The 13,756-nt window shown below is 45.0% G+C and overlaps 1 protein-coding gene across 4 annotated transcripts in view; it reads left to right on the forward strand.

Moving 5' to 3' along the window:
- The window catches only part of MYO1C (myosin IC), a 61,477-nt gene that overhangs the window by 19,908 nt on the left and 27,813 nt on the right, over positions 1–13,756 (forward strand). Inside the window, exon 1 of one of the 4 annotated variants that reach the window (XM_063340835.1) lies at positions 6,229–6,380. The exons of the other annotated variants lie outside the window; for them this stretch is intronic. Coding sequence (XP_063196905.1) covers positions 6,363–6,380 — 18 coding nt within the window. The 5' untranslated portion in view covers positions 6,229–6,362. Of the gene's footprint in view, positions 1–6,228; positions 6,381–13,756 lie in introns of those variants that run through there. 4 annotated transcript variants of the gene reach the window in all.

Genomic DNA, 13,756 nt, shown 5'->3' on the forward strand with positions numbered 1-13,756 from the left:
AATGCAGAAAAAGAAACTGGAAGGAATAGGAACTGTCAGCCACTAATGTGAGCTGTAAAGCGTTGTCTGCAGCCTGTGAGTTCTGCCTCTTCTTTCTCAGCCATGTTTTTCTCTCTCGGATCTAGTCGTCCGGATGGGTTGGAAAACAAATTCTCTTTTTCATGTTGTTGAAAAATAGTGTGAATAGGGTATTCCACCTGGGTCTGCCAGGGTATCGATAGAGAACTAATGGCTGTGTTAAAAAAGAGAAACAATTATATATTAAGGAGGGATAAGTTTTTGGTTTGCGTGCAACAAGAATGTGTTTTTAAAGGAGAGGCTGGTCACTGAAAGCACAGAGATATGCACGGGCTTTGAACACTTAATTTTTCCTGTGAAAACATTTTTTCCCCTTAAAAGGAAGATGTAGGTCCTGCCACTGGGAGTGACTGTTTAGAAAGTCAGTTGGGAGGAATGCACATCAGCTGAACTGAGTCAGGCTGTTTGTATTAACAGCTCCCTCAAAACGGCTCTACTTGTGCTTGCCACAGGCGCGGCAGGGGAGCTGCTTAAAAATGACTGTATCAAAGTAAAGGCAAAGCAATCAAACTGAATTAACTGTTGTTTTTAAACTCTCCGCTATTGAAGCTGGTGCGGCAATTACGGTTGGATTCAGAATGAGCAGGGTGCGTTTGTAACATCAGCGGAAGAGGCGACTGTCGCTGTAGCAGAGCCGTAGCACGGGGCAGCGGGCGAGTGGGACGGGGTGAGAGCAGCCACATGCGTGAGACAAACTGGCATCGTATTAGGGGCATCTGGTATTTATAAAGTGGGACTTTGTTCTGACGGTCACTGTCAAAGCCAGTCATCCATTTCTGTTTCACTGGTTCAGCAGAGAGCAACAACAAGGAAAATTTATCTTAATTTGTTAGATTAACCCAGTTTCGGTTTTCGCTCACGTCACAGACCCAGAATTATTGTGTGTGTGCGGGAGCCATAACTAAATACGAGTGCTGCGTATGTGCTTTTTAATCTGCCATTTCTCAAACGCATCTATCATCAGAGGTATCAAAATAGTGAACAGCACTGACAGAGAAGGTGTAGCAAGGAGAGGTGTGTGTCTCCATCTTCATTTTTTTCCCTAATATTCTTATTTATTTGTGAAAGACTGAGCTTGGGAAGACGAGGTGTTTAGTGTTCTCACTGTTGAAGCTTTCTTGAAACAAACAAAACCAGTATTGACAGTTTTAGGCATTACAAAGCATAAATTAGAATCCAAAATAATAATTTAAATATTCTTTGTCTTCTGGTTTTTGAACTCTTTTGGCCACACCTATCATGTTTTTAAGCTTTTGTCTATAATCGTGCAAACGCATTCACACAGAATCGGAGAATTCGGAGAACTCGTGATGATGTCATGAAGTTTGCAGTAACGTTAAGGAACTTTACCATCTTGAGACACCTTTTGAGTGAGTATAACGGGTTTTTAATTTAACCTCTATAGGTCTGGAGTTTCATAATTGACCAGGAATGTTGTGTCTCCAGGGACCAATGTCCTATGTCCTGGCTTCTGTTCCTCACTGCTTGTTCAGGGGATAGCTGGCTACTCTCTGCATGGGGAATGAGGAGATGCATTAATACAAACAAAAAGAAGGTAAAAACCAGACAATTGTTAGCGGAGCTAATGGTAAGGGGAAGAGGTTCTGCCTCGTTATCAAGCCTGTTACAATATTTAATGTTGCTTCTTTGGCAGGGCATTGATTTATCCAGTTATTGCGCAGTGAGGTGTTCGTCCTCTGCTGGAACAGGGCTTTTTTCCTAAGCAATGGGCCAAATGTCCATCAGAACCTCCAGTTTCTGTTATAGGGTGTCTTGGGAATGTGAGGCATTTTAATTAGTTTTAGATCAGTATAGTCTGGACACCAGGACACACGTGATAGGTTAAAGAAATTTCTATTTTTTAAGACGTTCCTCTGACCTGCGAGAGGAAGGGCTCTCAAATTCCTGGCCTGTTTGGGGTGGTTTGTTTCCCATGGTATCTTTGCCAAGTGCTTTCTAATTATGGAATGTGTGTTATTCTGTAGTTCTTTTGCAAGGCAGAAATAACGAATATTATAAAAATCCAGAAAAAAGATAATATATATATTGATAGATGAACTTGATGCATTTTGCTTTTGGAATCATGTAGATGTGATCCATATTGATTTTTTGAACAGCATAAACCCAAGCCAGCGCCTCTTACCTCCAGATTTATTTTGTGCAGTGGAATCTGCGTGACGGAGGGGAAGACCGGTTTGCTGATGGGGCCGAACTCTCTTTTTCAGCCCAGCCACCGCTTGGGGCTGTGGCTTTGCAAGTCCCGCGCTGCGCTGTGAGCCCGTCGGAGCAGGGCCGACAGGAAAGGCTTCCAGTCCCCTTGCTTTGAATGTGAAATTGTATGCAGGGAATCAGCTGCTTATCAGCAACCAGCAGAGCAATCCCAGTGCTCTAATCCCAGCTTTGTATGAGTCACTTCTAACTGGTGAGGCCTGGAAAACTTGATTCATACCTCTGCCTGTAGTTGCCTGTACTGGTGATACCGACCTAGCCAGCCGTCCTCAGCAGAAATCACAGACAAGGGCTGGGCTCTGTTGCTGGAAAGGAAGAGCCCGGTTTTATCACCTTAATAGTCCGGGATCAACATCTTCTAAATCAAAATTACGTTGGTTATCTCTGCTTTCCGATTATTTTTTTTTTTTTTCCTTTCCCCTCCCAATTTAGGCTAACCCACACACAGCAGTGCTTTACTCACCAACAAGAGCAGGGCAGTAGTTCCACTACAGAAAAAAACCAAAACATTTTGAGTAAAGATCTTCACTGTGATTAAATAAATAAAAGGGTTCTCCCGCATGAAAAAGCCAAGGGAAATGTGTAAAAACAAAAAATAAAATCCACAAAACAACAACAGCAAAAAAAAACCCCCACAAAAGTACTTCTGAATGCTGGGCTCATATATTCTCCTCTTACGTGGCATTTTCAGGGATGAGATGTGTTCTGAGAAGTTTTAGGAGGTGTAAACTAGGGGAAAGGTGAAGTTGTTAATGTGAAGATAACTCTGTGCTAACACATACCTTAAAATTATATCATGAGTTTTATTGACTCTGTTGTTTGGCTGCAGCTAGACTGATTTGAGAAATTATGATGGAGAACTGACATTCTCCTCCTGAATTAGAGCTGCCAGGCTACAGCTCTAATTGTACTTGGAAAACTCCTGGCTCAGGGCTTGCTGTTGGGATTCAGTGATGGCTGATGCCACTCAATTTGGGAAACGTAGCTTAGATTACCTTTGATCTTACTGGTGCTCCTGCTCTGAGCTGGGCTTTGGAGTTACTGTGCATTTCTTTCAATGCTCTGAAATACGCCAATGCTAAATCCACCTCTGAAACGTGTCCTGAGGCTGCCTCCGTTATTAATTCACCAAACTCCTCAGTTGGCTGACGGTAAGAAGTCAATAAAATTCATGCCAAATGGTTGTGCAAGAATTGAGAAGTACCATGAATAATTTTTCCAAATGGAATCTGACGAGGGCAGAAGAGCTGGTGGCACCACGGCTCCCTTCAGAAGTGTTATTCAGGCTTCGTCACAAACCCTTGTAACTGCTGGCACCTTCTTCCTGTGAGGAATGACATCCACCGCAGCGCAGGATCTCTGGGATCGATGCCTTGGGTCAGAGCTAATTAGAGAGGAGCGCTGCACCGAACCACGGACAACATCTGCTACATCGCTTGGGTTTTAAATAGCCTCCTGTCTGAGCAGTGGCCATGCACGGTCTTGTTTTGCTTTAAAAAAGCTTTAAAATAATGCAAGTAGCTTTTTGATTTAAACCATTTTACTTTAAAGCTTGACTTTACCCTTTCTGTAATAGAATTTGAAAATAACGCATTTTGATAAGAAAAAAAGAAAAAGAAAGCACAACAACCCTCTGTAAGCAGAGCTGACTCCAGATAGCGCCAGTCGTGAAATATCAGGAGTCGAGGTTGGGAATGAGTTCATGGCTCTGTGTGTTCAGTGGTTAGAGAACCTGCCTTTTGGTGTTGTAGAACTTGGGTGATGACTGCCACGAGGGACCGCCGGAAATGGATTCCAGCAACTGAGATGCTTGTCAGGGTTGGTTCTGGGCAGATACGTAGCGCAGGGCTTACTCAGTTGTGCTGCCTGTGTTCATATCTGATCTGAGACTAATACACCTAAAAAGGCTCCTTAGCCCTTTAGGGAAAGAGAATTGGTTTATTTCCACTTTCTTCTGTTATCCTATGATCAGGAGGAAAGCCTTCCCCTCTTAAGAAAAGAAAAATCATGTCCTCCAAAAGAGTTTTATGATGACAAAAGGGCATTATTGAGTTTGCCACCTCTGTTTGCCTGCCTGTGGTAGTGAACTGGTCATGATAGCTGACATTCAGTGTGATACCTGAATTTCAGAAGTCCTTGAGCAGATGCAATAGGGAGTCTGCAGTAGTCTCTTTTCAGAAGATGATGCACAGCAGCAAAGATTATGTTCCCACTAATTTTGATAAGGTTCTTGTAGAAAATTACGTGTTGTTTGGATCAGGCTGATGTTTGGCAAATGCAAATGTGGTCCCCTGCATTTAGAGCAAATGGCCTCTGAAGATTTCAGCTGGTGAGTTTGCAGTCTTAGACTGTTTGAGACCTAACTGCAGGTGCAAGTTAGGTGTTTTACCTTGTTGTGTGTGTGTGTGGTGCCTCCTATGGTGTGGATAAACCTGCGTCTCGTTTGTAGCCATTTGCCATGCTCTTGGCTAATCACAGAGTCCCATATTACAGATCATTTGGAGGGGATCCGTTAGGAGGGTGGTATGGAGGAGAAATGGGTGGCAATATTCTTTGTGCAGGTTGCGATTATCTGTGTCGGGACACATGCAGATAGAAACCCATCATCTTCGTTAGCTGCTACGAGTCAGATCAAACGGCTGATGACTTTTTTAGTCACTGATGCTTGGGAATGGAAGGTCCTCTGGCTTGGGGCAGAACTCATCTCCTTCAGGGTCTGCCTGCTCGTAATGTCAGCTGCTTGTGACCTGGAATACCTGAAGAGTGGTACACTTTGGCTGAGCCCCGTGCCAGGGCAATGTACGCTCCGTAACAGATCTATAGCTTTATTTGCTATACCTGTAATTAGTTTTAGGGTGGACACATAGCTTAGACGATTGAGGAGCAAAATAACTAATAGAATCATAGAATAATTTTAGATTGGAAGGGACCTGTGGAGAGCTCTGGTCCAACCCTGCTTCCAAGCAGGGACGATTTAGATCAGGTTGCTCAGGCATTGTCTGGTTGAGTCTTAAATATCTCTAAGGATGGAGTTTCACAACTTCTTGGGGGCCCTGTTCCAGTATTTGAGAGCACTCATTGTGGAAAATTTCCCAATACCTAACTGGAATTTTCCTTCTTCCAACTTGCACCCATTGCCTCTCGTCCTTTCACTTTCCACCTAATGCTAGCAAAGCCTGTGTATACGTTTTGATGCTTGCAAATGCCCGTATCTCTGGAGGGTGGGGTGGTTTTTCACACTTACGGTGTAGCTGTGGCCATTAATTTTTTTGTGAGAGACCAAACTTGATGGCCTCAGAGGCAGCTAAATATGCTACTTCTGTTTGCAAGGGTTGGAGACGAGGGACAACAGTGGCTTGACTGTCTCCGACTAGGAAGGGTCTTACTTGGTAGTGCAGGTTACTTTGCGATGAGGACTTCAGGGAGCTCGATATAGAGCTGGTGTTAGCCAATATGCTGGGTCCTGGCAAGGGCAGACACGGCAAACTGTCTTACCCCTGCACTCTTCGTGGTCCTTCGATTTGCCGCGAGAAGCGACTACAAGTGTAATTGTAACCCTGGGGGGATTTTGCTGTGATTGGGGGGAGCTGGGGGTGGGTTTGGGGAGCTATCTTGATGCTGCCGCTGTTTCAGTGCAGAAGCATGCCGTAACGGAGCTCGTCACTGCCTGTCCTGTTTTGCTGTGGTTTTGCGTGTTGGGCTCTGCACCAGGTTTTCCAGCGCCTGTGATTACTTTTCTTTCTGTTTTTCCCCTGTCGTTGGGCAGCGGGGACTCCGCAGGCAGAGGACAGCTGACTTCTCTTGAGCTCTGTGCCTCCCTCTCTCCTCTCTGGGAGGGGAGGAGAATTCCTCTCCCTCTCCCTGTAAAACGCCCTCCCCAGGATGCTCCAGTAGGAGCTGGTGGGAGGGAGGGAATTCTGACTGCACCGAAAATGTCATGAAAAAAAAAAAAAAAGGCAACTGACAGAAGAGAGGACTTGTCCTCAGATTCCTGCTTTTTGCAGCAGCGTAAACTAAGTCTCTGCAAGGGCTGTGGGAGCTGGCAGGAGGCAGAAATGAAGTTCAGAAGCGCGGTAAGTTTTATTCAACTGTTTTTGTGGTTTTGCAGCTTTCAGATGTGTGTCTGGGCTGAGGAGAAGGGAGATAAATTTTCAAGGTTTCAGCAGGAAAAGTGAAAGGCTTCAGCCTGCTTTGCGGAAGACCCTTTCGTTGGAAAAAGGGGTTGAAATAGGATTAACAAAACCAGGAGATTCATGTTTTGAGGAGGAAGGCAAGGTGGGAGTTGAGAAAGTGGGAAGAGAGGGGGGGAAAGCCGTGCACTGCGTTAGGGGAGAAGGGTGGAGCTTTGGCTTGGGTGGAAGGGGCATGGGGATGTGAACGTACCTACTGCCGCCGGGCTCCGCTTGCGTCCTTCCCAGGGACATGGGCTTCTTTCTCTGACCACCACCCTAGGGAAGGGCAGGAAATACCTGCTTAAGGACTCATTGCCACTCAGTTCCTCCAGGCTGCATTTGCTTTAGCAAAACTTTGTCCATGTTTTAGCGGCAACCAGAAAGCCTGGGTCTGTGTAACTGCATCGCAGGACAACCACCGGGAGCATAGAAAAACGAGTATGTGGCAAAAGATTGAGAAGACTAGGATTGTTACCTGGAAAAAGAGATGAGTAAGAGAGGAAAAAGGAAAAAAAACCAACCAAAACAATAGCGCCACAGAGAAGGCAGATCATGAGCTGTGTTGTAACATAGGAAGGGGGACATTAAGTGAAGTTAAAGGTTGCCAAAGAGATGCAAAGGTTATTTTCATACAATGCATAACTGAGCCACGGAATTCACTGACACTGGAAAATGTTGAGGTCAAGAATGAGGGAACGTTATAAAAAAGAGAGCATGTGGGCTTTTGTCTGGATAAGAATGTTCAAGGCTTTAATTGGTAAACTTACCAAATTTAGGAAGAGAAGGATTGAAAACGTCATGTCTGTAGATTTAAGCATTCTGACTGTTGAGGAAGAGTTAGCATGGGACGGGAGTATCCCGTACCTGCTCAATCTAGAGATCCGTACACGTTTTCCGGAACAGTCTGGTGTTGACCACTGTCTGAGAAAGGGTCTCGGCGATGAAGGGGAGCACAGAGCTTCTGGAGGACCTGCCTGGTTCCTCCCTGTGGCAGCACATTTGAAGGTGGAGATGATGGTGCTGGAGAGGCTTGTGCTTGGGTTGCTATTGGCGTGGAGGACCGCAGGAGCCAGCAAACCTCTGCACAGCGGTGGATGTAGAGAAAGGGTTCTAGGTGTGTGACGTGAGTGTGTGATAAGCAGCGGTGTTGTCTAGGGCGGTGCTTGATATTCTCCGAGAGAATATGTGGGTGTGGAAGTGCCCTTCACATGCCCTGGGATTGCGCTGGAGCACTTGTTCTGTTTGGAAAGTTTTACTACCTTTGAAAGACATAATGGTCTGAAATGGTTGTGTGGGGTGTGTGGAATCCAGCGGAGAAGGTGGGAACGTCTGGTGTGGGGAAGGCCAGAGCGCTGCAAGGGCATAAGAGTGTGAGACCCGTGGTGTTTGCAGGGAGAGAGGCAAAAGGATGTGTGCGTTTAGGGGGAAATAGAGCAGCAGTTGTCAAAAAACAGTGAAGAAGAGCACGGGGTCAGCACCCCCCTGGTGGGGGAGCAAGTGTATGCCATGAGTCCTATCTGTAGGGCAGCGTTTGAATTCCTGCTCCCTTCTCACCTGCTCGGTGGTCTGGTCTGGAAGTCAATGGCAAAACTTCCTCGGAAGGGCAGTGATCCGAGTTTTTGCTTTTTTATGCCACCTGTCTGTCTGCTGGAGCTACTGTGGGATGTACAGGCTTGTGACCTGCGGTCGCAGGTAGTCCTGCTATGTATGTGATCAGCAACATCTTTTAATGAGCAACAGCTTGTGACATCTGGTCAGGAGCAAAAATGTCAGCTCCCTAAATATAGAAATTCAGTGTATTTACTTTTCCAGCCTCGGCGATCTTTCTGGTTTGCCTAGTTCATTTTTCTTACTGCTGTTTTATACTTAGCTTGCTGATTGAAATATCAGCATCCCCTCTTAGGGCTAAACATTTTTCTTCTCCTTCAAATCCGTTCTTCTAACTACTTTTTCTTTTCACTACTAATTGCTGCTTCTTTTTTGTAATTTACTTCCCACTGCCTACCCCCCCGGCCAAAAAAAAAAAAAAAAGGTAAAGTCTAAAAAATATAATTATGTTATAAACATTGAACAAATTATCTTACCTGCTTGCCGTGCAAATCTCCATGGCTTTCTTTGGTTCCTGGTCCGTCATAATTTGCATTTCTAATTGACATTTGAGCTCCTCAGGTATGGATTCTTACTATCCTAAATGTTGCAAGTGTCAAATGTCATTGATTAATATATTAAGAGTCGTAATTACTTGCAGCAACATCCACACCCTGCATTGTTGTTTTTCAAAAGATTAAATTTTTGCTTTCACAGTTCCAGCTCCCCACGACCTACATGCATTAATAGATACTTAAAATAATGCACAGAGTGTGATACATTGCTCACATTTCCCATTCTGCTTGCATTTTAGGGTGGGAGATTAAATGTCTCTGTAGCTTGGAAAATGAGGGAGGCAGAACTTTAAGGTCTAGGCAATTTGCTAGTGGGGACAGCAAATCTTTGTCAGAGCAGAATAAGCTTGCTTACCCTGTATTTCCGATTATTTTATGTTTTAATGTATTCCAGTTTGTCCCTACTTAAAATATGGAAGGCTTCAAAAATACATTTTTTTACAGAAATTAGGCAAGGAAGTGGCAATTCTTTCTCTTTTGTATAATTTTTTAATAGCGTATCCTATAGTTAAATCCATTCATCATGTGCTTTAGGATCGGGAGGGAAGTTTCAGAGAGGGAGAACCAGGTTCTGAGCATGGGCAAGTGCTCCCTGACTCCAGACATTCCTTTGTTGGCGATGTATTGCTCTAAAAGAAGCAAGAATAAAAACTGATTCTGCTATAAATGGTCCTCGAGTGGCCGCTGCTGACATGGTAACTTTTTTTGCAAGTTGAAGTTGCTCCTTTTAACTCTACTGGTCTGTGTCATCCGAGTTGTTATCTGGTGTTGATCCCGTTTGATCTGACAGCTCTGATTTTTCTTAGGGCAGCTTACCACCTTCTGTGCTCTTCATTGGGCTAACATAATTAAAAGCAAAATAAAACATTTTTTTTATTTTGTTATTACATTTTTTCATTAAGCAAGTCCAGTACGTGAGATTTGGGTTGTATAGATTATTGTCTGAGCTCAGATGGCTTCAGAAAGCGTGGGGTTGGTTGCAGAGGAGTTTTTACGTGAGATACGGAGTTGCCTCTCAGGGAACCCTCTTTCCAACCCAGCTGTCGACCAACAGAGTTTTCTGTGTCCAAAATGTGCAGTTAACTTTCACTGTGGCGAAAGGGAGGAGGATCTGAAGTGGCTACACTTTAATCTGTCAGGGATTCGCTGGCAGGCGGCAAGTGCTTGACTTAAGATCCCTTGGTCCGCGTCCACCTCAGTTGTTTTCATTATTGCTTTCTCCACGTAGAAAGAAAGAAGAGCTATCCCGTTCTGCACCTCAGGAATCGACGCCCTGGATAAAATAGTTGATTTTTGTCTGCTCTACTGTCTAGCCCACGCCGTGTCCAAACCCTTTCCCAGGCTATAGAGTGGAGTAGAAATCAGAGGATTTTTTTTTTTTTCTCCCTTCCTGCAGCTTTGGCATGGCAGGGAAGAATGTCTCGCTGTCCAGGAGACAAATGTGTTTTAACTGCCACCTCCCCACAAGAAGTTCGTTCTTGGTTCAGACTTCTTATTGTCCTCCAGAATCTAATCTGAATTTTCCTTCCCTCTCACATTTGGTTCTTGCCTGTTCTTCCGTTCCCGGCTTTGTAACTATTTCTGGAACCCGCAGATCAATCATCTTTCACTTGATACCAAGATAAAGATGCCTGCCTCTTTCCATAAGGCACCCGCTTCCTGCCGTCGCTTAGTGCAAGTCTCCTGGTCTACGGATGGATACTGGCTAATCCGTAAAAATGCATTGTCGGAGGAAAATATTGAAACATAAATTTTTAGATGTCGAGGCAGAAATCTTGTTTACGTTGTGTGACTTTTCTTTTTAAATCAGGTGATTATAAAGTTTCCCTATTCCATGTAAGACCATTCGCTTTGGGAGTTCCAGGTGGTTTCACAAGCATCGCTCACGGATGCTCCGGGAAGGTATGAGTTGCCAGAGCTGCCCATTCTCTCAGCGATCAGCAGCACTTGTGTGTCTGGAACTGCTGTGCCAACACTGACCGCTCCGGTACCCCTCGGGGAACACCAAGGCTGGGAAATTCCAGTGTAAAAGACTCCTTCCTACACACATGCTGGGCTGTGGGGTATTGCGTGGCCATAGACCAGCCGGTGGACAAAGCCATGGCAGAAGTTTCTTGCTCAGTTCACATCAGCCCTGAACTCCCGTGCTGATGGCAGAATTGCCCTCCATCTTCCATCACAAAAGAAGATTTCCCCGATGCGCTCGGACTGAGCGACTCAAGTATTTTGGATTTTGTCGTGCAGAGCAAAAGGTCTCGGTTTTCATTTTTGAGGTGTGTTTTAGATCTCCAAGTCCTAAGCAGAGGAAAGTCTTTATCAGACTTTGGCATTTAGCGTCGTTTAAAAGAAAAATATTTGTTTACACCTTCACAATACCACGTCGGAGACTCACTAGTTCAGTTTAGGAAACTCTCCGGTATAGTCTTGAGTGCTTTTGTACTCCCAGGAGCTCTTTGTGAAGGGTATTTTCTGGTCTTGTTGACTCTGTTGTATGAATACAAAGAAAAGCTGGAACCTCAGCCAATGTAAACCTGGCTCTGCAGGCTGCAGTCAGCGGCACCAGTTTACACCAGCTGAAAGGCTTTCCCAAAATTTAATCACAAGGAAGAAAAAGGCATGTGGAAGTGGTACCGCTGTGGTAATTGCACTGGCTTGGTCCCCACCATTCAGGAGTGACGGCTTTTCCTTTCCTGGCGGTGAGCCACTGTTGTGCTCACGGCTCTGGAGAAGAGATTAAAAGCAAAGAGTGGGTTAAAATAGTGTGGGAATAAGTCCCTTGGAACTGCACCTCGGGGTGGGATTGAGAAACGCCGTGGCAAAAATCAGCCTGGGCTCTCTCAAGCAGGAGTGACCTTTAGGACGGTGATTTTTAGCGTGGGATGGGAGAAGGCGCAGGCACTCCTAAGCCCACAGGCACCAAGATCAGATGGAGATTGCTCAGATTTTTGTAATTCCCAGTTTGCAGCCTGTGCTGGGTGTGGCGTTAGTATGGTATATCCTACAGAGGTTGGGATCCTGAGCACGGTCCTTCTCCTGATTCCTATGGGCAGGGTGAGCTAACCTGTCTACCTGTTACTGTCAGAAGGACACCTTTCCTCCTTGCCCTGCATCCGACGCCCACCTTGATCCCATGGTAAGGTGATTCAGCTCCTTACGCTGGCAGAACAATACCAGCCGCTTTTTTTTTTTACCTGCTCATTGTTTTGCTGGCTTAGTGAGTTGCATCGGTTCAGTTTAGAGACAGGTAATTTCTTGTGTTAACTCATGCCGGGAAGGCACATCCAGAGGAGGGATGCGTTCTGGTTTGGTGGTGGTGGGCCCTTAGGCTGCACCTGCCTCTTAGGTGGTAGTTGCACAAGCACTTAGAAAAGGCAGGAACTGGCCCAGCTGCTGAAATACTTGCCCCTGCCCATCTCCACTGTGGCTGAGCCACCAAATCTGTCACCCATTGCGAGCGATGATGTGTGGAACCAGTGTGGGAAAACGACCTGGATTAAAATAATAAAAAAAAAAAAAAAAAGAGTTAGTTTTAGTCCATGTCAGATTTCCAGTTTATTCTTCTAGTTTATTGCACAAGTGCTAGAGCCCAAGGGCGCAGCAGCAGAGAGGGCAGGTGAGACGGCATGTTGCCTGTGTTCTCGGCATGGGAACAGCTCATCATCTGCTCTGTTCTCTTAGCGGCCTCAAGGAAAACTCATTTGCACAAAGACGGGTCTAATCGGACCCTCACGGCCTGTATTCTCCTAATTATCTGGAATACATGCCCCCTGCCGCGGGGCTTTTGGAGTTGTCCGAGCTGATCTCAAGCATAGCACCGAGCAGGGGCTGCTGTAAATGAACCGTACAGCAGCCGGAGGCGTTTTGGCAGAGATACATCTGTCCACTGCAAAGACGCTACGGGAGCCACTCCTGTCCACAGGCAATGCTCTAATGGTTAATTAGCTTCACTGGAACATATTTAACCCCCCAGACTGCATTTTCTAGCGTTAATTTACAGCCACCGGATTCGATGTCTGCCTGCTAACACAAAATAACTAACATTGTAGTTATTTTAATTTATTCAGTGCCTTAATGTCACACTCATCATTCAGTAGGAAGATATGATCATCATTGCGATTTTTTTTTTTCTAAATACTGTTGTCTTTCCCCGCGTTCTTCCTTCTGCATTACTTTTCTGTTTCCGTTTCGCAAAAAGTATTTATTTCCACCTCCTTTTACGTTGCATCTGTTGAAGTTATTGGCAGTCAAATAGTTAATGTTGACATTTTAAGTTGGTGGTGGACTTGGACGTAAGCAATAAAGCAAAGGAGCAAACGCTGGCACAGAGGAACACACATTGCTCGGCTGCGGTTTATGACTGATGTTTATATTTGCATTGAACTTAGGCTTGGGAGGGTCCAACACTGCGATTAAAGTTTATATTCTGGAGAATCCAACAGCATCAGGTCGACTAGGTAACCTGGTCACATTTAATTATGGCTGAAAAGTTGCATTTAGGTGTGGGGTTTTTTGTTTGTTTGGTTGGGTTTTTTTTTATTTTTAAAGCGACTGAAAATTCCAGGTAGTTAGTTGTTCTCACGGAGAGAGTTTGTGGCTGAATGAGAAGAAAAAAGCGTGGGGGAAACTGAAAGCTACTTAGCCTTAAATGCCAGTCCCAGAGGAGGTGGCCGAAGTGCAATTTTCTGGGCTGTAAGTAGGATATAGATTGCTTCTTCCAGAGGCTGGATGTGTACAGCTGGGAGCAGCTTGTCCTGAGCGGGAGGGAGTGGCTGATGAAAGAGCTGCTGAAATTGCTAAGTGACGTTTTCTGTGAAAGTCTTTAGGATTATATAAACTTGGATTAACCATGCGAGGGTGGAAGTTTCTCCTCGGTCATTTTTGAGGCAGCTGTGTTTTAAAACTGTTTTCATAAACTTACCCACTTGAAAACTAGTTATTTTCTTTTGGGTTTTTTTTTTTGGCCTTTGTTCCCATTACCTTGTCCAAAACCTGCTCGAGAATTGCACTGTTCGGATAGAAGGATTCTAATTTCTAGAGTTTATTTCTATGTGATTTATCTCTGTTTCCTTTGCCCGTGTCGTCCTGTATCTCACCACCTTCCTTCTCCAGGGCTTA

The sequence above is a fragment of the Chroicocephalus ridibundus genome, chromosome 7, assembly GCF_963924245.1.
Source record: "Chroicocephalus ridibundus chromosome 7, bChrRid1.1, whole genome shotgun sequence".
Taxonomy (NCBI): domain Eukaryota; kingdom Metazoa; phylum Chordata; class Aves; order Charadriiformes; family Laridae; genus Chroicocephalus; species Chroicocephalus ridibundus.